This window comes from Osmia lignaria, chromosome 3 (genome assembly GCF_051020975.1).
Source record: "Osmia lignaria lignaria isolate PbOS001 chromosome 3, iyOsmLign1, whole genome shotgun sequence".
NCBI classification, from domain to species: Eukaryota; Metazoa; Arthropoda; class Insecta; order Hymenoptera; family Megachilidae; genus Osmia; species Osmia lignaria.
Window position 1 is genome coordinate 12,517,692 of NC_135034.1, and position 23,288 is coordinate 12,540,979.

Consider the following 23,288-nt stretch of genomic DNA (forward strand, 5'->3'; position numbering starts at 1 on the left):
AATAAAGATTTGACAATCGAATGCACAAGCAAGCGAGAATTCAAATACTCGACTTCCGGTCGATGTAACTCATATCCAGAAAAGACTGCGTTTCGTACCTCAACGAATAAATTCGTCCTCTTTGTATTTATGTACAAAAAAGCACAGCAGCATTCCACTGAGTTAGTTGATTACCATAAATTACGCGAGCGTTCAAGTAAAAATCTGTTTTTTTTTTTTTTTTTTTCCCATACAATCTTTGGCACAAACACATACTGTAAATGTAACTATTGTCATCGTGTTTATACATACATATAAAGGGCTAAAATGTTTCGTTTTAGATCCGTAAGGAGACAAATCGACAGTTATAAATCTATAATACCGTGTAAAACGGATCCAACAAATTGTATGATAATAATGATAATAATAATAAAAAAAAACATCGGTATTTATTAAAGTAAATCAGTATAGCTATAGATATTTTAAGGTCTTAAAAAATTTACTCACGAACACGTTACTAAAGCAAGGTACTTGAAGCAGTTACAAATCCAATTGATTTATACGAAATTCGTTGTCATGATTCGTCGAGGATCTATAAAGGAGCACGCGTTCATTCTCTCCACTCTCTCCGAGTAAATTCAATTCTCCGATATTCGTCACACAAGACTGAGTATTTGGCAGCAGTGGTAGATTCTCTGAAACATCGCATCGTAAGATCGATCAGAAAAGTAAATTCATGATTTTCGGTAAAACCGTTCGCGTTTTACAATCTAGCGAAAACTGACCAGTTTCTGGCTTCTCTTTCGACATACTCGCAACTTCGTTCAGTAATTCTAGTTTCGCTAATTTAACGCTGTCTAAAAAGTCTTTGTCGCAGACGGAAGGAAAGCATCCAAAAACACGTTCCATTCCGTGAATAAGTTTGACAAGTCTCGGTAACTCCTTCGGTAAATCGAATCTCTTCAGGTGCCTCATTTCTTCGGGTACATCGTCGAATTTGCAATACGGTAAGTGTACGACATAATACCTCTTGTCTTTTTCGCCAATATTTTCTTTGATCAATCTCAGGAGATAACTGTCGGTCTTCTGACAAATGGTCAACACTGCAGGTTTCTTAATTGGCGGGGACGTTACGATAAGAACGACGTTTGCACTTTGGAAAGCAGCGTCACACCATTCTTTTGAATCCTACGTTCGATATGGGAAATCGTGAAATTGTGAAATTTTTGCACGACAATACCAGTTACCCTATCTCGCTTTTGATACTAACTTTTCCTGAAGTATCCGTAAAATCAAGTTCATCTATCATAGCGTTAATATGGCAATATCTCAAATATTTAGCCAATTCGATCATCACGTTATTATGCGATTGACGGCTCGGTGAATATACCAATAAACACTTTGGTTTCTCTCTTCTTTTCAATGCTACTGCAAGGACACACGAGACAATAATATTTTCATTTAATTTCAAAGAAAAATTACAAGACTCGCTTGGAGATATACGGTATTACGTCTTTACCCTTTTGATACAATTTGTAAAGATGATACAGCACGTACACTATCACCGGTGGTATCCACACCGTACTGATAATCATAATTATAAGAGGATGAGATGTTTTTCCTGTAAAAGTATAAAACTCGATGCACCGTGAGTATAAATGACTTACTTATACATATACATCTATCATTTTTATCTCACGTTTAACGATGCAGGGTGTAGTATTGTTTGCGCACCCATATTCCCCACAATCCGGATGTACGGGAGAAACTTTGAAATAAAATGCACCAACATGACCGGTAAAATTATACGTAATATCCTCGTTGTCCGACGCGGATAACAGACCCGCGTACAACACGGAATTGGTGTCATTGTTTATCCACCAAATTCTGTATTCGCTTACATTATACGTTTCCGGTAAAGGCTGAACGTGCAACGAAAAATCCGGTTCACAGGTCTTATCGATATAGACAAACGGCACGTATTCCTTTATGCTTACGTTTTCTTCTAAAACGAAAGAAATTCGAACGACATTAAATCTGCAACACGTTTCATCCTTAACACCTATCATTTATGCTCACCAATATATTTATGCCTAGGTACGGTGAAAATGTATTGTTTGATGTATTTGTACCCATTTCCATTAACAACATATTCTAACTGATAAGGAAGAGTTTCGTACACTATATCAGCAAACGGACAAGACACGTATAATTCCCTTGGAGCAGGGTCAGATTTATTCTCATAAAGCTGTACGTGTCTACAGGCTGACTGATTTTCATCCATTAAATTTTGATAACGCGTAAACAAACCTGTTTCATAGTACGTATGCGCGTTTAGTTCTACGTAATAAACTATGTTACCCATTGATTCTTACCATTGAAATCTATGTCGGTAATGCTTAAATTAAATGCTGTTACTTTCTTGTCGCCTTCCTTGTACACGTACGCGCGTAAAGTAAATTTTGCCGTTGCATTTTCCGGAGGTTTGCGATTCGCGTCAGCGATCCTGATTTTGGTACAACCTACAAAACCAAAGATACATTTAAACATAATCAATAAAAAAGAAGTAAAAATATATACATATATGAAAAAATGAAAACCATACCTTCACCCCTTTTAACTTTCGTCAATAAGCATTGTGCTCCAAGCGTCGAATTAATATCGGTCTGTAAAAGTAAATGACCGTTTAGCAAATAAGATCACGTATGTAAGTACGTATGTACAACTGTTACATGAACAAGATTAATACTTACTAGGTATTGACAGTAATCTGAAAAACAAGACAAACCGGTGACGTTTCCATCGTAAAAACAAATAAGTATCACAAGACTTACGAGTCTTTTCATCGTAAGGTTATATAGTTATGAATCAACCACAACAATCGAATGTGAATCGTATCACAGTCACCATATTTATTGTGCACAGAATATTAACAACTGACGACAAATGGTTCGACTCTTTCACGATGCAACACTTAATCGCGATTTAATCGAAACTATTTTGTCAGAGATATAAATATATCTCGTATGTAGGGGGAAAATGGCCACACCAACGCGACGCCTTATACTTGTATGACGTAAAAAGTAAGTACTTAGTAAGTATTGCGGAGGGGAAGCACGAGTGGTAAGTAAGTAGATCAATCGATAAGCCGGCAAAGAGTTTCCGCTGTTTTTTAATAGATGACGCCCCACTGGTTAACCTATCTCAGCCGTCTTTCTATAGATCGCGCAATGGTCCAATTTTTTAACTACTTTTTGCGGGTAATTTGATTTTGAAATCATACCGCTGTATAATTATATTCTTGGTCCTTATCGTAATAATTTTCTCAGAAAGTACAAAGATAGTCACGATGAGTGAATAACGAGTATAAATAAACTTTGTCGTCTTTATTAGAGAAAAATAAGAAAAGAAATTGAAAGGAGATAAGGAATAACGTTGAATATACGTACATACAATATAATAAAGGATAAAAATCATCGGTGGTCTCTAGACATTTTCCCCGTACGGACTGAAGTGTTTTTTCAGACCTTCCCAACACCTGTAATAATTATCGTCCAATTTGTTGGAAACTTTCGCTGCCCATTCGGTTATCGCCAAACTGTAGGACGTCTCAAACATAAAAGCTTGAGTTCCATCTGCGATGCGTTCGGGTTTAAGCTCAGAATTCGAAGCGGTTTCGAAACAACGCGTATCCGGTCCATGAGGCGTCATAATAGAGTGCAACGATGCACCGCCTGGATGAAAACTATCCTCTTTAGCTTCGTATCGTCCCTTAATCAGGCCCATAAACTCGCTCATACAATTCCCTGAAGATCGAAAAGCATCGATTCATTGACGCGACGACGACACTGCAATACTCCCGTCTTAAGAAATCGTAGAATACATCTATTGTAGATGCACGTAGTAGGTCAGAATGAAATAAAAATGGAACAGCAACGGTAAGCAACGGTGGAATAAAAATATTAGGTGTCGCACGAAAGGAAAGGCAAACTGATAGAAAAAGGAAAAGTTGATCGATATCGTCGGAGAAAATTCCGAGTTTTCACCGGTATCTCGGTTAAGCGATTTTTAGAAGCGGTCTAGCATGACGAAATAGGTATCGAGCAACGGATCACATTGGAAAAGCAAAAGGATGGGAATGACGGATGTAATTACGTGGTATTATTTCGTTTTTCAGCGAGGAAAGCGAGAATCGAGAAACGAGAAACGAGAAACGAAAAGAAAAGGAAATTTCTCTCCGTTTGTCAAAAAATATTTGCTACTTACGATGATAATACGGGGGACGGAAAGTGTGCTCCTGCACGGACCATCGAGGAGGGAATATCACAAAATCGGCTGCCGCGGTGCCAGCTTTTCCCGATGGACACGTCAAAACGGTGAAGATCGAAGGATCCTATGCAATGAGAACGGAAACGATCTTCTGTTTCTTTTCTTCTCATCGTCAGTTTCGAAAGTCATGTAGTACTTACACAATGATCGAAGGAAACCGTATTGATGACCATGAATTTCTCGAGGTCGTATTTGTAGGGGACGTAATTTCCGTGCCAGGCTACCACGTCGAACGGACTGTGGTCTTGTTTCGCGACGTACAGCTTGCCGTGATACTTACACACAATCTCGTAATCGACTTCTCGATCTTCGTAAACAGCGACTGGCGTTTGAAAATCACGCGGGTTCGCCAAGCCGTTCGCTCCTATTCGAGAATCTCGTTCAGTTTCCGTAGAGAAACGTAGGGAAACGTAGGGAAACGTAGGGAAACGTAGGGAAACAGAAAGAAATTACCTATCGGACCCAATTCTGGAAGCTGGAAGTGATCGTCAAACACCTCCAAGATGTATCCACGGGACGGTCCGAAAACGGTAACGTTGAATCGCATACCTTGTTGAATTACGCATATCTCGTTCGGTTCACAGCGAATTTTCCCAAATTCCGTGGTTATCACCAATGCGCCTAATTGAGGCACTGCAACAACCAGAATTCTTTCGATTCCATTCTACAGGAAGCTTTTCACTCACGAATCAGTTGGCCGTTGACCGACGCAGTTGGAGTTGAAGGTAAACGAACCGATAAGGAAATCTCCGTCCGCGTTGTAGAAAGCCTTATCTCTCATGGAGGTGTTGCAGAGGTACACGTGAATCGCGATACCCTGTCGAGCACGAAAATCACCGGCACCGCATAGAGTGTGCAAACCATCAACGAAATCTACCTCGGCAGCTTGTCTGCTCGGCACGTCGAACGGTTTCCATCTTAGCTGAAACACAGAATCGACAGCGTCGAAAAGAAGACGAAATAAAGAGGAGACAAAGGTACTATGTAAATACCTGGTTCGGCATCTGAGGAATCGCGTCCCAATCGTAGACGAGACGAGTGTTTGCGTTTATGGGCGCGAACGGTTTGTGTACGACGGACGGTCTGATTCGATAGAGCCAAGAACGTTTGTTTCGAGACCGTGGAGCTGCGAGTAAATCGTAATAATGATTAGAATTAATTGGGAAAATTGAAATTTCCTATCCGCGTGAAAGCACGAGAGGTAAGCTTACCAGTGAACGCTGTACCGGACAACTGTTCGGCGTACAGCCCGTAAGGACATTTTTGGGGATTGTTTTGACCGTCGGGCAGAGCAGCTGGGCAACGCTCGTCCTCGCTAGAAAACTCACAGCCAAAGCCCGTCAGATACTGAAACGAGACGACGACGACGACGACGACGACGACGACGTTAAGTAAGTTGGAAAGTAAGAGGACGGATAACGTCTCGAAAGGGGTCGTGTCACGTACCTTGAATTCCGTTTTCATCGCGCCTTCGACGTGTCACAGAACACACACGAGATTTCTGGGTTGCTGTAATCTTTTATATATACCCCAACGACCCCAACTGGCCGTCCTTAGAAAACACGTAATCGCAAAGAGATCGTCATTATGCAAAGAACGTGTTTACGCGTTTTACTATGATATCGACCAATCGCGAAGCCGTGCATACGAAGGCGCGACTCATTAAAACGTCCACTCGACGTTCGTTTCAAAGCCAGAAATTCCACGCGTGCTATGAAAATTTATCGCTGTATCACGTTCTCAAGGCGAGCCTCTCAGCTATATTCCCCCCGTAGGACATTTTGCGTTTAATTGCTTTTTTTTTCTTCGACCCGAGTTAATTATTATTAGAGGGCTCGGCCGATGATGCTCGACGAATCAGCAATGCTCGATACTCGACGTTCTTCTCCTTCTCGTTTCTTTCGCGTTCCACGCGTATCAATTATAAAAAAAGATAAACAGAGAAACAAAGTGAAATATTTTGTAAGTGGTGGTGGAGGTGTTCTTCCGCCCAAAGTTCGTCAACCGATCGTCGCATCGTGGCGCAAAGATTTGTCGAGAAAATTTCCATCGAAAACAAGTTTCATCGAGCAATTTACACGTTATATTAAAGAATAAAAACACGCTCCCTTGAATAATGATTCACGGATCGGCATATTAATCGGAACGGAACGGAACGGAACGGAACGGAACGGAACGAATAGTGGGGGAAAGAGCTGTTCTAATCACGATTCGTTTCTCACCACGTAAACACGATCCATGTTTTTCTTGGACACCAAAAGAGTGATATGCAAACGACGCGACGTTGCAAAACCTTCGTGTTTCGTAACAACGATCTTTTTTTGTTCATCGGGTCAGAGACCCGAGTCACCGATCGACGATAAAAAATCGAAAATCGAAAAGTGAAAATTGAAAAGCAGTGATCGAGATAGAAAGGGGACAGCTATAACGTGATAGTTTTACTATCGGTGATAGTAAAAGAGGGTAAAGTTAGCCTTTCGCTTGGTAAAACCGGTCCTTGATCGGTAACCACGAGCACGATGAACGTTCAAGAAAATGTGAACGTCGATCGAAAGAAATGAGAATGACTGTCGTGACGAATCATCGAATAGGGAAAAAGAATCGGAAGAAGGAACAAAGGTAATTACGCGTAATTGACCGGATTGCGACGCGGTGCGATGCAACAACACCAGGAACGGACGAGAAGAAGGGAAAACACAGGGAAAGAGTAGGGGCCTTTTACAGTTAAGAGAGATTTACACGGAGGAATCCTTCTCTCGACAACGAAGCAACCTTTCTTCTGCATCCTACTTGACGAAACGACTAACGGGGATCGCAAACGAGCGCTCGCGCCAGAGTCGACGCGGTGTTCGAAGCTAGTTTCGGTCTAAAGGACGAAAACGATAACGATAACGATAACGATAACGATAACGATAACGGATCCTTGCAATGCATTTGCTCTCCTTCCACAATTATCGGTCCAGTTTACTCGTTTCCGGTTAAAGCTTGACACGAATGTTCGCGGAATCGAGTCTATCGCGATTCAGCGAACCTCGACGGAGCACGTTCAGCGAAATACGAGGAGGATCAGGTAGGAAAGGTAGGTTGGTAAACGGGGAGAAAGGAAGAGGTGGTAGTAGTAAAACTAGGTACAGTGTTACCCCTACCTGTAGCGACCAGTTAGCTGGCTGTCGCTCGAAACAGGTGGGTCCGAGCCGAGTCGAGTCGAGTCGAGTCGAATCGAATCGAATCGAATCGAATCGAATCGAGTCTCGGTCTGCCGCTTACCGCGCGCGGATCGAGTTCGTTGTCCAACCGGTCCGGTCCGGTCCGGTCTCTCTCGACGCTTGTTGCTTTCGGCCACGAGGAAAAGTTACACTCGACTATCCGAAATATGTATATATAAAGGAGTCGGTTATCGAACCGTTAGACCGACTTGTTGTTAGTTTTACACCAGTTTCCTTCGACTCCGCCGGTCCACGCAGACTCGTCAAGGATCACGAATGGTGCAGGCTTGAAATCCGTCAAACTTTTCGGGAAAAACAAATGGTAGGCAAACGTCGCCAGTTGAATTACGATAACAGCGGATAAACTGATTCTTTGGAATAGGAGCAACGATCGTCGGCTCGAATTTTTTGCATGGGTGTACATACATACACGTAAGTGAAACGAAATTAAATCGGTGAAAGGCGAGCAAAGGGTATATTAGAACGGTCGTTGTTACAGAATGTTATCCTAACGTTCAGACCGATCGACAGATTGCATCGTACGAATCGACAAAAATCGGAGCAGAAGTCGTAGCGGAACCTTTCCGTTCTATTTACTGAATCACGGTGCGCGCATACACCTTCCATATGCGTCGATCCTTGAAGATCGATTCTAGAGATTGTTCTTTACGTTGAACGGAATCTTTTACGAGTAGGTATATCACGCGTTACGATTATCCTTCACCCGGTTATTCGCACAGCATGTCGTTGCGACGCGTTCGATAATCGATTTTAATCGCGGAATCGACATTGAAACGTGAGCTAAAGTAGTTGTTGGAAAGTATTAGCGCGGCTGGGAAAGGCTCGATTCTCTCTGGATAAGGGTAACTCGGCCGTATCGGTTCGAGAATCGCAACCCGTTTTCTCCGTGTGCGCGCGCGCGATCACCGACCGAAAGAGAACGGAGAACGGAGAACGGAGAACGGCGTGGAAACAGCGCCTTCTGTTTCACGGTCCAGACTTACGGTAACAAAGCTTTTAAACGAGTTGACACGAATTTCGTGACGATCAATTACGAAATCCCTGTGCGCGCAAACATCCGCAACCGTGCATAACCGGTGACCCTGTTGCAATCGCGATTACGTTCGTCGCTTCATCGCGGCGCGTTTATCTCGGCTTTCATTCCTCCTTCCGTGTAGAAAGTTACCGTGTTGGAATAGCGCGATTAAACGCGTTAACGGTCCATCCTGATTCTTTCGATAACGAACACAGATTAACAGAGAAACGCGATGTGCCGTAGGAAAAGAAGGAAGAATACCGTACCAATGTCGAAATGGCCAGGAATCGTTCCGATTCGGAATATACGGAGAATATCAGCGACGCGACGAGCTGCAGTTGCACGACGGGTTCCGTCGACAAGGCTAGTAGAGTAGATGCAGAGGGTCGAATGGGGCGCGGGTTACGGCTTTCTTCGGAGGAGAGACTCGTTGCTCGCGGAGTGAAAAATTTCCGATCGACCGAGTTCGCAACGACGCGACGCGACGCGACGCGACGCGACGCGACGCGACGCGACCAGGCGACGAACGGTACACGCGGAGCTCCGAGCGGGCGCGAGTCACTCTTCCGGAAGAGCGTGCGAGAGGTATGCGAGACGGCGCGGTGCGGTGTACGATAATGGTCGTTGGTGCTCTACTGCTTTCAGTGCTCGTTACGCGGCTGCGGCATGTTTCAAGAACCGTTTTTCCTCCATCCGCCCGGCTCTAGGCCTCGCGATGGAATCTACATAAACCCCATGTCCGCGTACATCGGTGAGCCCGCTAAGCCAAAGGACACCGAGTCCTTCTACCTGCACAGTCCCCACGATCTCGTCTACACCAGGATCACGCGGTTGTTCGCCGACACGGACAAGCATCGCCACTTTGAGAAGAAAGAGGAACCTTTGACTGGTAAGAGTCAAGACTCGGCGAGTATCCTCGCCGATTTTAAACGGCTCTTGATTCTTTTCTATCGGTCGATTTCAGTGAAAGTGGACGTGCACATCAACAATGGACTCCTCGACCGACCATCCAGCGGAAACGGTTACGCGGTCAAGTCGGATATGGTTCGCGAGTCATCCGAGCACGCGTACGAACAAATCTGTCTACGCCAGGAACCAGAAGCTGCCGGTGTAGCTGCGCTTGCCCAAAAGAAATTCTCCGACAACGCATCCGACGGCAGGTACGAATAAAACGATATCGCCGATTTCGCTGACGCTCGGTCAGCAGATTTTCAAAGCTTTGACCAGCTCGATTTCTCGAACGTGTTACGGTTAAAAGAACAGAGTAGGGAAGCTCGAGGCAAATCGCGATCAGCATAAAAATGAATTTCAGCCGCTGCCGGAAAGCCGATCGAAGATACAGCAGATCGAGTAGCGGTAGCGAGTCGTCGAACGCGAGCAGCGAGATTCCTTGCTTCTCCTCGAGCGCGTCCACTCCGTCGTTGTCGCGAAACAGCAGCAACGAACGAATCGGTAAGAAGGCGAAAAACGCGTTGTCGAATCGTCGCCGTGCTAACGAGACGTCGCGATCGATTTTCAGAGAAAAAAGACTCGACGGGTTCGCAAGTAGAAAGCGAAAAGGAGATCAAACCGGTCAGCAACGGAGCTAGGTAAGTAGGTCGAGCGATAAGCGACCGCGACGGAAAAACAACCGGGGAGGAGAAACGATCGAACTTTGCGACGCGACGCGACGCGACGGTTCGCTTATAATCCGATTCGATTTTGTCCGATCGAGTCGAGTCTCCTCTGCTCGTGACTGTTGTTGCGCTCTCGCGATGATAATGGTAGAACCGAAACGGCAAACCGTCGCGTCGACGAAGCCAACCATCGTTTCGTACGAAGAAAATTTCATCGTCTCGCCACCATATCCCCTTCCATCCTGCGTGTTTCTCAGTTTCGCTAAGCCACCGCCACCACCGCCACCACCTCCACCGCCAGACAAAGAAGACGTCGTGGTGCTGTTGGTGAACGTTGGCCGGGATGAGAAGAAGGACAACGGTGCCGAGGCGAGCAACCGAGATGCAAGAAACGAGAGCGGCCTCTTCGTATCCCCAGGTAATCCAGTTTGAACAATCGATTAGTCGATTGTTCGACTTAACCAGTGGCAATAATAACGACAATAATTAAGGCACCGCTGAATCGCGTAGACTACCACTTACTAGACCATAGCGCTCATCGGGCATATAATACACTTACCTGGATTTCACTTGCCCGACCTACTGCGATTCCTTCTCCCTACCGCTTCTGTTTCGGAACAGCGACCAACAAGTCCGACGTATCCTGCGGCGAGCATCGCCAGCCGGAAGTGCCTCCTGCCAGTCCAGCTGCAGACACCGAGGAAATTAAGGCGAGTCAAACGTCGCATTTGGTGAACAAACATATGGTGCTGCCGTTCATACCTCCCAAGTTCGCCAACGCGGACTCCAACACTTTGCTCAAACCGTCCGAGTACCTAAAAAGCATCTGCAAAGCTTCCTCGAAGAATAGCCTGTCGAAAGCAAGGTCGGTCATTCGATGTCGTCATTTTTTTTCTCGCGTAACTACATACCTATAAAACGTGGAGGTTCGGGGTAATCGTAGACTATCGTAGGTCGGTGGACAACTTGGATATACAGAGTAGAAGATACGATCGAAGGGAAATTAGCTCGAGATCGGAACGGCGACAGGACGAGGAGGAGGAGGAGGAGGAGGAGGAGGAGGAGGAGGAGGAGCAGGAGGAGGAGGGGGAGGAGGGGGAAGAGGAAGAGGAAGAGGAGGAGCAAGCGGAAGAAGAGGGAGAAGAGGGAAGAAGATCTATATCGGGCCCTCCACCACCGCCGCTGTCCCCGCTTCAAAAGTTACGACGAAACGGCGAGAACTCTGCTGCTTCCGTCAACAACAACGCGAACACGGAATCAGAATCCCCCAAGAACCCCCAACCTCTGGCCACTATCAGCATTCAAGACCTAACCAGTATCCAGCTGCGAAGAACCAGCGCGAAAATGAACGCGACCAAAACATTTTCCGCGCCACCGCCGCGAAGCGTGTCTATGACGAACGGTACGTATCTCGCACCCTCCTATCCAACGGTATATTCATTCCTCCTCGTTCTCTTCAGTTTCAGAGTCGTTCTTCGTCCAGAAGACCGATTTGATCGCGGAGCTGAAGCGAACCAAGGACATTCCAGGAATCAAGAAGCTTAAAGTGGAAATGGCTCAAGTGGAGAAAACGCAAGAGCAGAATCTCATATCGGAGATCAACAAGGCTTTCAACGTTTCAAATTTTGTCGATCAGGTAAGTCACCCTCTTCCTTTCGGGCTAATCTACACAATGGATCGATAACGATCGATCTCTGTCGTTTCAGATTCCGGAGAAGGATAGTTCCGGCAATCTGATACCGATATGGAAACGCCAAATGTTGGCACGAAAGGCTGCCGAGCGAGCAAAAAAAGAGTTGGAGGAACAGATTGCCAGAGAGAACGAGGAGAGACGACAAAAGGCAATTCCTGCTTGGAAGAGACAACTCCTTGCGAAGAAGGACAACGAGGAAAAAAGGTTGCTCTCGATATTCGGAATCCACGATGGCGATCTGTTTCCGGTGCAAAATCGGAATAATTGTTTTCTTTCTTCTTGCAGACTGAATCAAGCACACGTGGTGGTGGCAACGGTGCAACCGACGCCAGCGGCATCAGCGGCACCAACGGTCAAAGTTGATGCCACCTTATCACCGAAAGCAGACGCGCAACGACAAGAGAAAGCAGAGGACAAGACAGAAAGCGAAGAGAAGAAGAACGACGCCAACTGCACGAATAACGCCAACGACGTGGACGATGACGCTCCGATCATACCCTGGCGGGCACAACTTCGGAAAACCAACAGCAAGCTCAGCATTTTGGATTAATCTTTCCCAAGCGAACGTCGTCGTCGTGACCAACGCGAATGAAACACAGAATGTACATAGAATCCAGTAAAATTTCTACCAATCAGTTCCCTCAACTATCTTTTTACATAAAGCTCTACTTGTCGAACAATAATTTGCCTAGTAACTCGCTAGATACGTAATACACGTCCTATATGTTTGTTAATGATCCCATCGTTCTCGCGACGCGACAATCGGCAGAAGGGACGAGAGCAACGGTAACGGTGCCAATGGTTGCTAGTTGCGGCAACCTTAACGGTCCACTCGTGGAACAGCAGAACTAGCCGCGTCGTGAATATCTACATCTACGATCACGGAAATAGGAATAGGAATTGAAGCACCAACACAACTAGTTATACGTGCGTGTAACGTGTAACCGCTCTGTCGTAACTGAACCATCGCGCGACCAGTTGGAGGGCAACAGCTGCCAACCGCGTATTCCCACTTGGCGATTTTGCACCAAAAACTTTTGCCAACATCGACGACGACGACGTCTTTCTTTCGAAAGATGTTCTAGTCTGCCGCCGGTTGGTTCGCGACAACGACCATACGAAAAACGCGAGTGTCAACTTTCTCTTTCCCTCGAGCTACTTTCTGCACGCGGGATACGAAGGATGGCGTCGAACCGGAACATAAAAGGTAAGCGACGACCCTTCACCTTCGTATTTCAATCTGACGCATAAACGCGCGCTCAACGGGCACGGTCCACGCTCCGTTCGATAAAGAAGTATACTTCCGACGTCCGTGCTCTTGACAAATACACCGACCAAGAAGAATATAAATAACCAAGTTCTGGGTGAAGGTCGCCATAGCAAAGTTTCAAAGGCAATGCTTCTTCTTTCCCAATCGGCTCGCACATCTTTCAAAAGAGGAAAAGTTCCGATTCGCGATTCGAAGAACCGACGAACCCTCCGAGTTAAATAATCGTCAACGAGACAAAATTGTTACTCATAGGGGTCACTAATACGCGTGGAAGCAATCATGGAGGGTCGTCGCGCGACCAAACTCTTCATCATATTTCCCTTCGTTTCAAATTTATCCTTGTAACCCCATCAACACCGACCGCTTCTCAATGGATAAATTAAGTTACAAACGGTAACTGAAAAACGTAACGAGTCAACGAGTTAACCCGGTCAACCAAGAACTCGCTTTATTCTCCTTTCATGTACCTACTTGCAGACTTGCTCACGTGCAGACAAGTGTTAAACATCATGGTGATATTGGGTTTCATGTTGAACTATATGTTACGCGTCAACATGACGATCGCCATCGTGTCGATGGTAATTCCGAGCAACGATAGCTCTCGTTCCAGCAGAATTCACCTTTCCAACGAATGTTTCGAATCTTCCCCCGAGCGAACCGCTGCAAACTTATTTGATAATGGAACAACGAGAAGAGAACCGAAGACGACGACCACTGACGATGCAACTTCCCCGACCAACGTTTCTTCTTTCGTTAAATTCCCTACACATGTATGGCGCATTTCTTTTTCTCTTCAAACCACTTCTGCTTGGTCTCTTTCATTGCTCAGGTATACGCGTTTCATTTCCTTTCAGGAGGAAGTGAATGAAACTAGGTACCCGTGGAACGAATACCAAGTGAATCTTGTACTGGGAAGTTTCTTCTGGGGCTACATCTGCACCGAATTACCAGGCGGAAGACTGGCGGAGATCGTAGGCCCGAAGAGGGTGTTTGGATACAGTATGCTGTTATCGAGTGGTATAACGCTCTTAACACCGTTATCCGCCACTTATGGATACATTATGGTGGCAGGTTTAAGAACCGTTCTTGGATTCATGCTGGTGCGTTTCTACAATTTTAAACGTTCAAATAATTGTACAGTGTAGACTAGAAACGATTGCGATTGCGATTGCGATTACTTGAACGCAGGGAGCTACTTGGCCCGCTATGCAACCCATGACTGCTCGATGGATTCCACCGACCGACCGAAGCAAATTTGTCTCCAACATGATGGGTATTTAACAACGATCGGGTACAACGCTGCGTTAGAAACGCGCGCTTTTCAAACAAGACTTTTTCACCTCGTTTTAGCTTCGTCGCTCGGTGCGGCGATAACGATGCCGATGTCTGGATTTCTCATCGCTTCTTTCGGATGGCAATCCGTTTTCTACGTAACCGGTACGATCGGGCTGCTTTGGAGCATAGCCTGGTTTCTATTGATATTCGACTCTCCAGCTCAGCATCCAAGAATCTCCGTCGAAGAACGTCGATACATCGAAGATGCGATTGGCTCGACTGCCACCACAAAGGTAATCGAGAAAAAATAGATTAAACTTTTCAGCGAGGAGAATCTATTCCCTTTTCAGCGATTGACCGTTCCATGGAAGTCCATCTTCACCTCGATTCCAGTTTGGGCCATCATTGTGACGCACGCATGCAGCGTGTTCGGTTACTTCACCGTTGTCAATCAACTACCAACGTACATGAAATACATTTTGAATTTTAACATTAAAGAGGTTTGCTCCTATTCGTATTACACATGAGAATTGTACCTCTTCGATTTCGTTAATCTGAAATTTCTTTCTTTCTTTCTTTCTTTCTTTCTTTCTTTCTTTCTTTCTTTCTTTCTTTCTTTCTTTCTTTCTCTTAGAATGGAATACTGTCTTCTTTGCCGTATCTTGGTAAATACATATTCGCCGTGTCGATGTCTTCCTTGGCCGATTATTTACTAAGAACAAAAAAGTTGTCTATAACTGCCATTCGAAAAATTTTCACTACGTTCGGTGAGTACACCTACATACGTATCTATGTAAAAATACGACATTATGTCGCGTTTCATTTTCAATGCTTCTTCGTAGCCATTTTGAGCCCAGGACTGTTGATGATAGTACAAGCTTATCATGGATGCGACCGTGTCACGTCCGTAGCCATCTTCACCATTGCTTTAACGATCAACGGAGCGGTAACGGCAGGTTACCTAGGAAACAGCCTGGACATTGCACCAAATTTTTCCGGGACCATCTTCGGCATGGCGAACACCCTTAGCTCTTTCGGTGGATTCCTCAGCAGTTATATGGTCGGCACGCTAACTTACAAAAATCAGACCTACGCTCGATGGAGCATCATTTTCTGGGTTCTAGCTTCGACTTATTGTTCTGGCGCTCTTACCTTTGCTATCTTCGGCAGCGGCGAACTGCAGAAATGGAACAATCCTGAGCAGATCGAAGATAGAGAGAAGGCAGACGCAGCGATATCTCTTACTTCAAAACGCGAATCTATATCGCTGAAAGACCAGACGATTTCTTAACCATTTCTTCAACATTTCTTACAGTTTCAAAATAGAATTTGCGCGCTTCGAGAACGCTACTCGTAACACTCTCTGCCGGTAAAGAATGATAGCGGCTTGAAAATGATTGCGTATCAAAACTCGGTTAGGTATATGTATACATACATTTTATATTTTTAACGCATTTCATGCATTTTAATGCTATTATACAAAATATACGATCGATGCAGAATATATTGCGACTTCTAATAAGCCGAGAAAATGAAATACGATGAAAAATGTGAATGAAAATTTACCACTTTTAGTTTTAACATTGCACTGTTAGATGTCTACAGCTGTACAATTTGATCAACATAATAAAATAACATAAAAAAATTTAATTAATAGCCTTTGCTTCGAACATATTTATAATTGTTGCTTATTTATATATATATTTTCAATTTCTGGCCGACCATTTGAAATGAACTTCAATTTAAGGGCGGTGCGATTTATCGACTATCGATAATACGAATACGCGCGACTTGGATATTTTTGAATAAAATAAGAGTGAGCCGTGAGCCCGCGCAATTTTCATTTCGTCTGTCGGTGGTAACGAGGCGCTTGAGTAGAGCGGAAAAAGAAGGAAGACTCGATAAAAGGGAAGAAGACATAAGACGACGGCGGATCCGCGTCGCGATGACCGGCGTAAAGGCGCCGCGCGTTGCGGTGATGCTCGCCGTGACGCGTGGCGCTGCGGCGCTTCACCGTCATGCCAGGAACGCAGCCGATCGAGAAGCTGATTTCTCTGCTCTTCCCTTCGTTTCCTTTCCGCAACTATCCGCGTTTATTTTACCTTTAATTGTAAACCAGCTGCCTTCAACCTCGTTTGCCGTCGTTTCGCGCCCGAAAATAAAGAAATCTTGGCGGGAAACAGTCCAATTGAAAATTATCATTGATAAATCAAGTTTGAATATCATTAACGCTTCGAGAACGAGATAACAGCAGTAGATATTTCCTCGGTAGAGATTCAAGTGGAAGCAAGCAAGTAAATCGAGAAAAATGGACCGTGGAATAATGTGAGAAAGGGAGGATAAATAAAAGAAGTCGAAGAGAGTCGAATGGAAGGACGTATTATACTCGTAGAATGTAGAATGTAGAATGTAGAATGTAGAATGCGAAGAATCCACGGACTGCGGTACTGAATTCAATCGCAATGTCGCAAAGAGTAGGCGATCAGCAGAGTAACGGAGGTAGCCCCGCGAAGAGTTTGCCGCGCGGGACCGCCCGCTCAGGCAACCGTTCACCAGGAGCACAAGTTAACGAGTTGCTTACCGAATACCACGTCCGCTTCCTCGATCCGATACTCTCTTGCTCGTTTCTGATTAACTAAGGTTTAATCAGCTTTACGAGCTAAACTTCTTTCGTCATCCATACACGCGCATGATAATCCCTGGCAATATTTCCACGTTACCCGATACGCGTTGAAAACCCTTGGATGCTTTGAAAATCTTGCTCAGTTTTTTATTAACGACAAAGATCACGCGTTCTAGTTCCCACCCTTTACTATCCAGTCTTGTCTGTCTCTTGCCAGAAGGTACATACATACATAGAAGATATGTAGAAGGTAGAAGCCAGAAGCCAGAAGCCAAAAGCCAGAAGCCAAAAGCCAGAAGCCAGAAGCCAAACGGGTATATTCGTCTTTCGTATACATTCCTGATCGCGGTATTCGCGGAACGTTAGACGCATCATCTTTCAATCCCACGGTGAGCCTTATTGCAAGCATTAATGGCTCTGAATCAATGCATTGCATAAAGAAGCCAAAAAAAACGAAATAATTGGAAAATCTAAGGGTAATGGATAATTAAATTTTTACTCTCTCAATTTAACTGATATAGGATAAAATTCTTTCGCTGACGATGAGTGAGAAAAGAAGAGACGTTGCAAGAGACGTTTTTCAAGATATAATTGACCCGATGATTTCGCACGAAACGAAAGAGCGCAGGAAGAAATGATGTTGGCCGATCATTATGGTTTCTCGTAATAACGCGTTGGAAAGCGAACGGTTGCACGCACCGATCTCGAGGAACGCCGATGCCCTCGAGTAGCCGAAGAACAACTATCGGCGCTGCAAACTGCTCCCCTACCACCCCCAACTCATGGGAACAAGCTCGAGGCGATGCGAACCTCTTTCCCCATTCACTTCTCTCTCTACCTCTTTTCACTCTTCGTGGATTCGATCTCGATTTTGGAAAAAGAATCGCTCGCAAGATGTGTAAAGAAAGAACGAGACAAGAGAGGAGAGAAGAGGGAAGAGGAAAGAGGGAAGAGGAGGATGAGCAGAGCACGTACGCAAGGTATGCGGGTGAGAAACACCCGGGGCGGCTGACCGGCCGATCCGCCCACGTTTAGAGACGCGCAGCATCGTTGCGAGCCGACACGGAGCTGAAGCAGTGGGAGCCGAGCGTGTTCCGTAAAATGCTCCGTAAAATGCTCCTTCGAATTGTAGGCGAACGAGTTCTGCGACGTGGCTGATGAGAACCACGATCCAATAAGCCTGCACGCGATTCGAAATCCAACGCCCCCGCGGGCACACGCCACCCTCACGCGAACACCACTTTTTCGAGGAAAAAATTCTCTTAAGGTTGACGACATTCCGCTTCGTTGAGAAGAATCGTTCGCAAATTGAAAAAAGAAAGTAACTGAGGGGGGAAGAAAGCGCTGCTTATCTCGATATCAGCTGAAACGCGGCCACCGGTGTCAATCAAAGGTAAGGTAAAACGAATTCGACGGGTGACAGAAAAGTGAGAAACGTGGTGTAATAAGGAACGAGGAATTTCATAGGAACACACGCGCCGTGTTTGCGTGCTCGAGCAGCTTCCGGTTTCGAAGCGCGCTCGCATATGCATTCCCACCTGTCGAAATTTCCACCTGACATGACGCAACAAACTCTTCCCTTACGCCCTACGAATTCGAGTGACAACAATTACGACTTACTCGATTCTATCGCGTTCATAGCTTTTGCGAGAGGTTTCGTAAAATTGTATGCACCGCCCTTATGGCACAACACCTGACACGCAGTTTGTATTTAGTTTGTGCAAGTAGCTCGCGTTTCTCGACGAATTGCACAATTCGTTTTTTACCCTTTGGCTCGGGACCCTTTTGTCGGGATCGGTCTGTTCGCGATCACCTGCCCTTTTGCCGTGTGCATTTTTAAAACGCCTCCCGTTCACGAATTGCTGGGAAAAAAACGCGGGCCACGCCGCGCTATCCCGTTCCGTTCAATTCCTTTAAATCAACTTTTATTACAAATTCCATGTAATTTTTTATTTCAAGTCTTAACGCATCGAAACGCAAGAAAATAAACCGGCGCCAGCTGGAACGACAAGAGTCGGACAAGGCGTTTTACGCGGAGCACGTAGGCGCAAAGTTAGTTCGAAGTAGACGAGAGAAACGTGGCCACGCCGCGCCGTGCTGTAATCGGTACCTTCGCCGTGAAACGCAGCAAGAAACCGAACTCTGTCAGGTTCGCTTCAAGCGAGATTAATTCAGTATTCGGTTGGTAATCTAATTTCCATTTCTAGTCTGTACGCTTTCGATGGAAAGCAAGAAAATAAAAGAAAGAGAATCACTGGGAGGAATCTATGCGATAGCAGTCTCGCTAACGACCGCGAAACGTACCGCGACCACGATCCAAGTAACTGGAATCGCGCAGTCACGTTGGCGCCAGTCGTACCACCGCGCCGCGCCGCGCCGCGCCGCGCCGCGCCGGTAACTTTATATCGATTCCAAGGCTCGATTCTCGACTCTCGACTCTCGAAACCCCGTCGCGTCGCGTCGCGTCGCGTCGTGTCGCGTCGACCGTCGGGGATATTCGGCCGCCCAGTTACCCGAGCGAGCATCGATGTATTTATACGACGATGCCGAGGTACATCTGTTTCCATCCGGGCACGTGTCGGTCACGAAATTAGAACGCTCGAGAAAAGACGAGGAAAGAGGAGTGAAAACGAGCCAAATCGAGCGTAACGAAAACGTGAAAATCTTTGCCGCGCCACGTTGAAACGGATCGTCGCAAAACAAAATGACGCGCGGGCTGATTAAATACTTTTTCACAAAACTGCCAACTGAAACTTGGTCCAGTTAACCAATCCTCCAACCAGCTGTTATACATACGACTGGAATAGAAATGGACCAAGCTGTACAGCAAATTATGCATAAACGTGCGTTCGCGCGTATGCTCATGCGGTCGATTCGCCGGATAAGCGAAAGCTTTCACCCAGCTCCGTACTCGGGAAACCCTTTGAATCGTTCTAATACGAAAAAAGAAAAAGAAAAAGAAAACCGTTTGTCACTTGAAACCTAAGGTTTCAACGTTTCCTTCGAAGAAACGATTCGAATCGAAATCCAACAGACCGACTATCCATGTAATTATAAAATTCTTTGTACAATTAATAAAAATGAAAAATTGTACGAGAACCGTGAACGATTTCTATCCATCGTCCGATTACGTATACGCGACAGCTTTTAAATGGGCATGTGGCGCCAGATGTCGCGGCCCGTAATCTTTAGACCAAACCACCGCACCGCACCACACCGCACCGCGACGGTCTCGCTACACGCTACACGCTACACGCTACACGCTACACGCGCTCTCGATCCTCTCCGCTTCGCACCCTCTTTCTCGCTCGTCTGCACTGGCAAGCGTTCGAGATCGAAGCGCCATGCTCTCGCTCCTCGTATCGTGTTTCATAGTCGCGACGGTAAGGAGCTGCAACTTTTTACCCGCGATCACTTTGCCGATTTGAACGGGGCATTTCTTGCCGATACGTCGATCGTACCGTAAGCTTGTCAATTGAACGTTTCAACGCGTCAAATATGTACCTCCGAGAGATTCTCTTCCCTCTCGAGGAAAGACGAAGAGTTTCCATTCCGGAAAAAAGAAGACTGGTCGAAACACAAAAGCCGAGGTGTGTAAAGGCCGAGCAATTATGCGGACAGAGGAACAGGTAGAAGATCAGCCTGTTCTCGGAAGCAGAGGGTATCGGTTACACCGTGAACAATGACGCCGCTGGCCGTATTTGGGGTATCGGTGTCACCGTATACAATTCCTTTACCACCTGGGTCATCGAACCGTTGTCCGCGCATCACCATTATTACCTCGAACGAGCCAACACCTGGATATTTCGTGCCTGCTGAGCACGCTCTCCAACAACCAATTCTCTTTCTCTAATCCATTAGCTTGGACGTTCACGTTCCCTGGTCACCGAGGGAAAAGCAAGACATCTAAACAAGGGAAAATCGGTAGGTGCCCGGTACGCGAGACGAGGTAGGTCGAGAACGCCTTCTTTCCTTCGAACTTCGAGCATGGCATAAATCAGACTCGTTACGCCACCACCCCCGCACCCCCGCACCTTTGCCATTCGTAAATTTCCTTCGGCGAACAATACGCTCTTGATGCGACCGGGCCTCCTAAACTTCTAAAGGGTCGACTCTTACCCAGCTTTGTAACCGATACCCCTAAACCCTAAACCTACTCGTATTTTCTCTGCTACACCTGTCCGAGTTTGCCTCGGACCGAAACGAATCTTTCTCCGTTCTTCCAGCTGACAATGGCTGACCCATCGAGACTCCTTGACAACTTGAACGAATCAAACGACTAAAAGAACGGAAGCGCAATGAGAAGAGAAAGAACGAAAGATAAGATTTCGAGTACTAACAGATTATCCACTGATGGATAAAGAACGGAGAATGCAAAAGGATGGATGAACGGGGAGAGGGTGAACGGTGGCAACGAAGGGTAGAAGCGCGGCAGGTGCATCGTGGCATGTTTAACGAGTGAGTGGTCCGGTTCCAGGCTCCGTGCACCTGTAACACGTTTCGTCGACCAAACGAATCGTTTCGAAAGAACGATACAGTATACAGTCTACGTCTTCGTCTTTGTCGTCGTTGACGTCAGTTGCTTCGACCTTCAATTTCTAGAGAAATTTTGTAAACTGTGTTGCATCAAATTTCTTCTAATCGTAAAGCGCGAAAGAAAGGAGAAATTAATGAAACTGGTTCGTCGATCCGCCCCGCCTGGCACATTCTTTGGCAAGAGGTAATTGGCGCGCAATATTTCAAGGACCGTAAGTCAGGAAGCCAGAGCCCTCGAGGTTCGAGAACGTGAGAAATAAACGATGCCGTATACGCGCGAGATGAAATACGATCGCAGCGCGACTGCGCTCGGAGAAAAGCCGCTTAAGAATGCTCTTAGGCTACTCTCTGTCTTTCATATTCTCTTTCCCTCTTGTACATACATACACGGTTGCATGGTGCAGTTTTCTTCTTTCTCTCGTTTTCTCTCGTTTCCTCTTGCCCCTGCACGCCTTCCTTCTCTCATCCAGATCTCGATCGAGCCACCTGTTGAGCTTCGGCAAGTTTCGTTCCTTCCATCAACGGCGCCACCGCCACTACATACCTTTTTCGCTCCTTATCTCTTTCCCCATCAATTCCATTATCAATTCCTTCACCAATCGCGCGCTATAGACGTTCTAGCGTACGCGTGAAATTTTCTACTTTCAAAGATTCGCAAAGGAATCGTAAAAGTCCGATTAAGGTCGCGATAATCGAGGAGCGTTCATCCCTGCCGTGTAATACAAAGCGATAAATGAAAAACGAGTAGTTGTCCGTTTAAACGCGTCCAATTTAACTCTGGATCAACTGACGAACGACGGTACTCCCGCCCACCGTATGTTTCCCACGGTTACGATCGCGTCGCATCGCGTCGCATCGCGTTGCATCGCGTCGCGTGCGAAATGTGAATTTCGTAGAAAAAAAAAAAACAGGCGTTCGACACTCGAAAAGATTTCGTGGTTCGTTGCTCTAGGTTGTTGTCTAATCGTCAATAGGAAAGAAAAGAATTTGCTCGTTACCGATGGCTACCGATCGCTACCGAACGATATACACACGTAGGATAACAAGATTCCGTCGCTCCATTATCGCATAGCTACGCAGGCAAGCGTGGGAGCGTTTGCCGATCTCTCCTCCAACTTGAGCGGCTACAAATTACTACTATACACTTTTAATGCTAGTTTCCTACGGACCAAACCATTCGTCAGCACGTGTACGCCTTCTCGAATTCCAAGGATGAACGAAAACGCTGGAATACCGGCTACCGCCCGAAGCGTCGCGTTCCACGAGCATCCTGGTCAACGCGCGTCAATCACCTCCTCCGTCATTAACGCGCCATTTACTTCGATTCGAAAGCAGCAAATTTGGAGGGAAAAAATGGACGAAATAAACAGCTGCAATAATGTGGATTAATCAGAAATTCCATACCATAACATTGCTCCGTTTATCGAAGCAGCGATCGAGAAGCGAAGGAGTAAAAGAGTGGCCGCGAACAAGGTGGCCCCTTTCGAAATTCACCGAAGAAAGAAGATGTCGAATTTCGAAGCGAATCGATCGGAATCGAGCGTCGACGACGGCCGAAGATGACGCTGTCTTTTTTGACAACGGCAGGTGCGAAGAACCGCGCGGACCACGCGAAATAATTCAGCCGTCCACCGATGACACGGATGTTGGTGTTGCTGTTGCTGTTGGCGCTCGCTCGCGCGCGCACACGCATGCACCTTCTCTCATTGGTCGCCCCGGTGCATT

The 23,288-nt window shown here is 46.0% G+C and overlaps 4 protein-coding genes across 21 annotated transcripts; 2 read left to right on the top strand and 2 right to left on the bottom strand.

The window, feature by feature from the left end:
* Positions 1–197: 197 nt before the first annotated feature.
* On the bottom strand, positions 198–3,201 carry LOC117610776 (uncharacterized). 3 transcript variants are annotated; one of them, XM_034338567.2, is made up of 9 exons: positions 2,733–3,201; positions 2,585–2,645; positions 2,355–2,501; positions 2,059–2,289; positions 1,679–1,981; positions 1,499–1,600; positions 1,250–1,407; positions 765–1,167; positions 198–674 (listed from the first exon to the last, which is right to left on the bottom strand). In XM_034338567.2, the coding sequence occupies exons 1-9, from the start codon at positions 2,823–2,825 to the stop codon at positions 520–522; spliced, it is 1,653 nt and encodes a 550-aa protein (XP_034194458.2). In that variant the 5' UTR covers positions 2,826–3,201; the 3' UTR covers positions 198–519. The 3 variants fall into 3 exon arrangements, with proteins under 3 accessions (XP_034194458.2, XP_034194457.2, XP_034194455.2); XM_034338566.2 differs by having other exon boundaries at positions 1,250–1,404; positions 1,679–1,984; XM_034338564.2 differs by having other exon boundaries at positions 1,679–1,984.
* A 149-nt stretch (positions 3,202–3,350) lies between these two features.
* On the bottom strand, positions 3,351–6,041 carry hgo (homogentisate 1,2-dioxygenase). The gene is made up of 8 exons (XM_034338579.2): positions 5,755–6,041; positions 5,520–5,655; positions 5,301–5,434; positions 5,044–5,230; positions 4,762–4,941; positions 4,449–4,672; positions 4,246–4,372; positions 3,351–3,785 (listed from the first exon to the last, which is right to left on the bottom strand). Exons 1-8 carry the CDS (start codon positions 5,770–5,772, stop codon positions 3,466–3,468), a joined length of 1,326 nt encoding a protein of 441 aa, XP_034194470.2. The 5' UTR covers positions 5,773–6,041; the 3' UTR covers positions 3,351–3,465.
* Positions 6,042–6,573: 532 nt separating this feature from the next.
* On the top strand, positions 6,574–12,554 carry f (espin protein forked). Of its 16 annotated transcripts, none has more exons than XM_076693205.1 (12): positions 7,461–7,946; positions 8,014–8,205; positions 8,794–8,913; positions 9,196–9,710; positions 9,863–10,002; positions 10,070–10,139; positions 10,424–10,584; positions 10,677–11,031; positions 11,120–11,568; positions 11,627–11,802; positions 11,873–12,063; positions 12,145–12,554. In XM_076693205.1, exons 3-12 carry the CDS (start codon positions 8,827–8,829, stop codon positions 12,407–12,409), a joined length of 2,409 nt encoding a protein of 802 aa, XP_076549320.1. In that variant the 5' UTR covers positions 7,461–7,946; positions 8,014–8,205; positions 8,794–8,826; the 3' UTR covers positions 12,410–12,554. The 16 variants fall into 16 exon arrangements, with proteins under 16 accessions (XP_076549326.1, XP_076549323.1, XP_034194444.2 ...); XM_034338543.2 differs by lacking the exon at positions 8,014–8,205 and having other exon boundaries at positions 7,464–7,836; positions 9,196–9,439; positions 9,515–9,710; XM_034338551.2 differs by lacking the exon at positions 8,794–8,913 and having other exon boundaries at positions 7,465–7,946; positions 9,196–9,439; positions 9,515–9,710.
* Positions 12,555–12,827: 273 nt separating this feature from the next.
* LOC117610778 (putative inorganic phosphate cotransporter) lies at positions 12,828–16,052 on the top strand. The gene is made up of 8 exons (XM_034338570.2): positions 12,828–13,066; positions 13,607–13,899; positions 13,984–14,229; positions 14,318–14,402; positions 14,480–14,697; positions 14,755–14,904; positions 15,039–15,171; positions 15,247–16,052. The coding sequence occupies exons 1-8, from the start codon at positions 13,042–13,044 to the stop codon at positions 15,693–15,695; spliced, it is 1,599 nt and encodes a 532-aa protein (XP_034194461.2). The 5' UTR covers positions 12,828–13,041; the 3' UTR covers positions 15,696–16,052.
* The last annotated feature ends 7,236 nt before the right edge of the window (positions 16,053–23,288 follow it).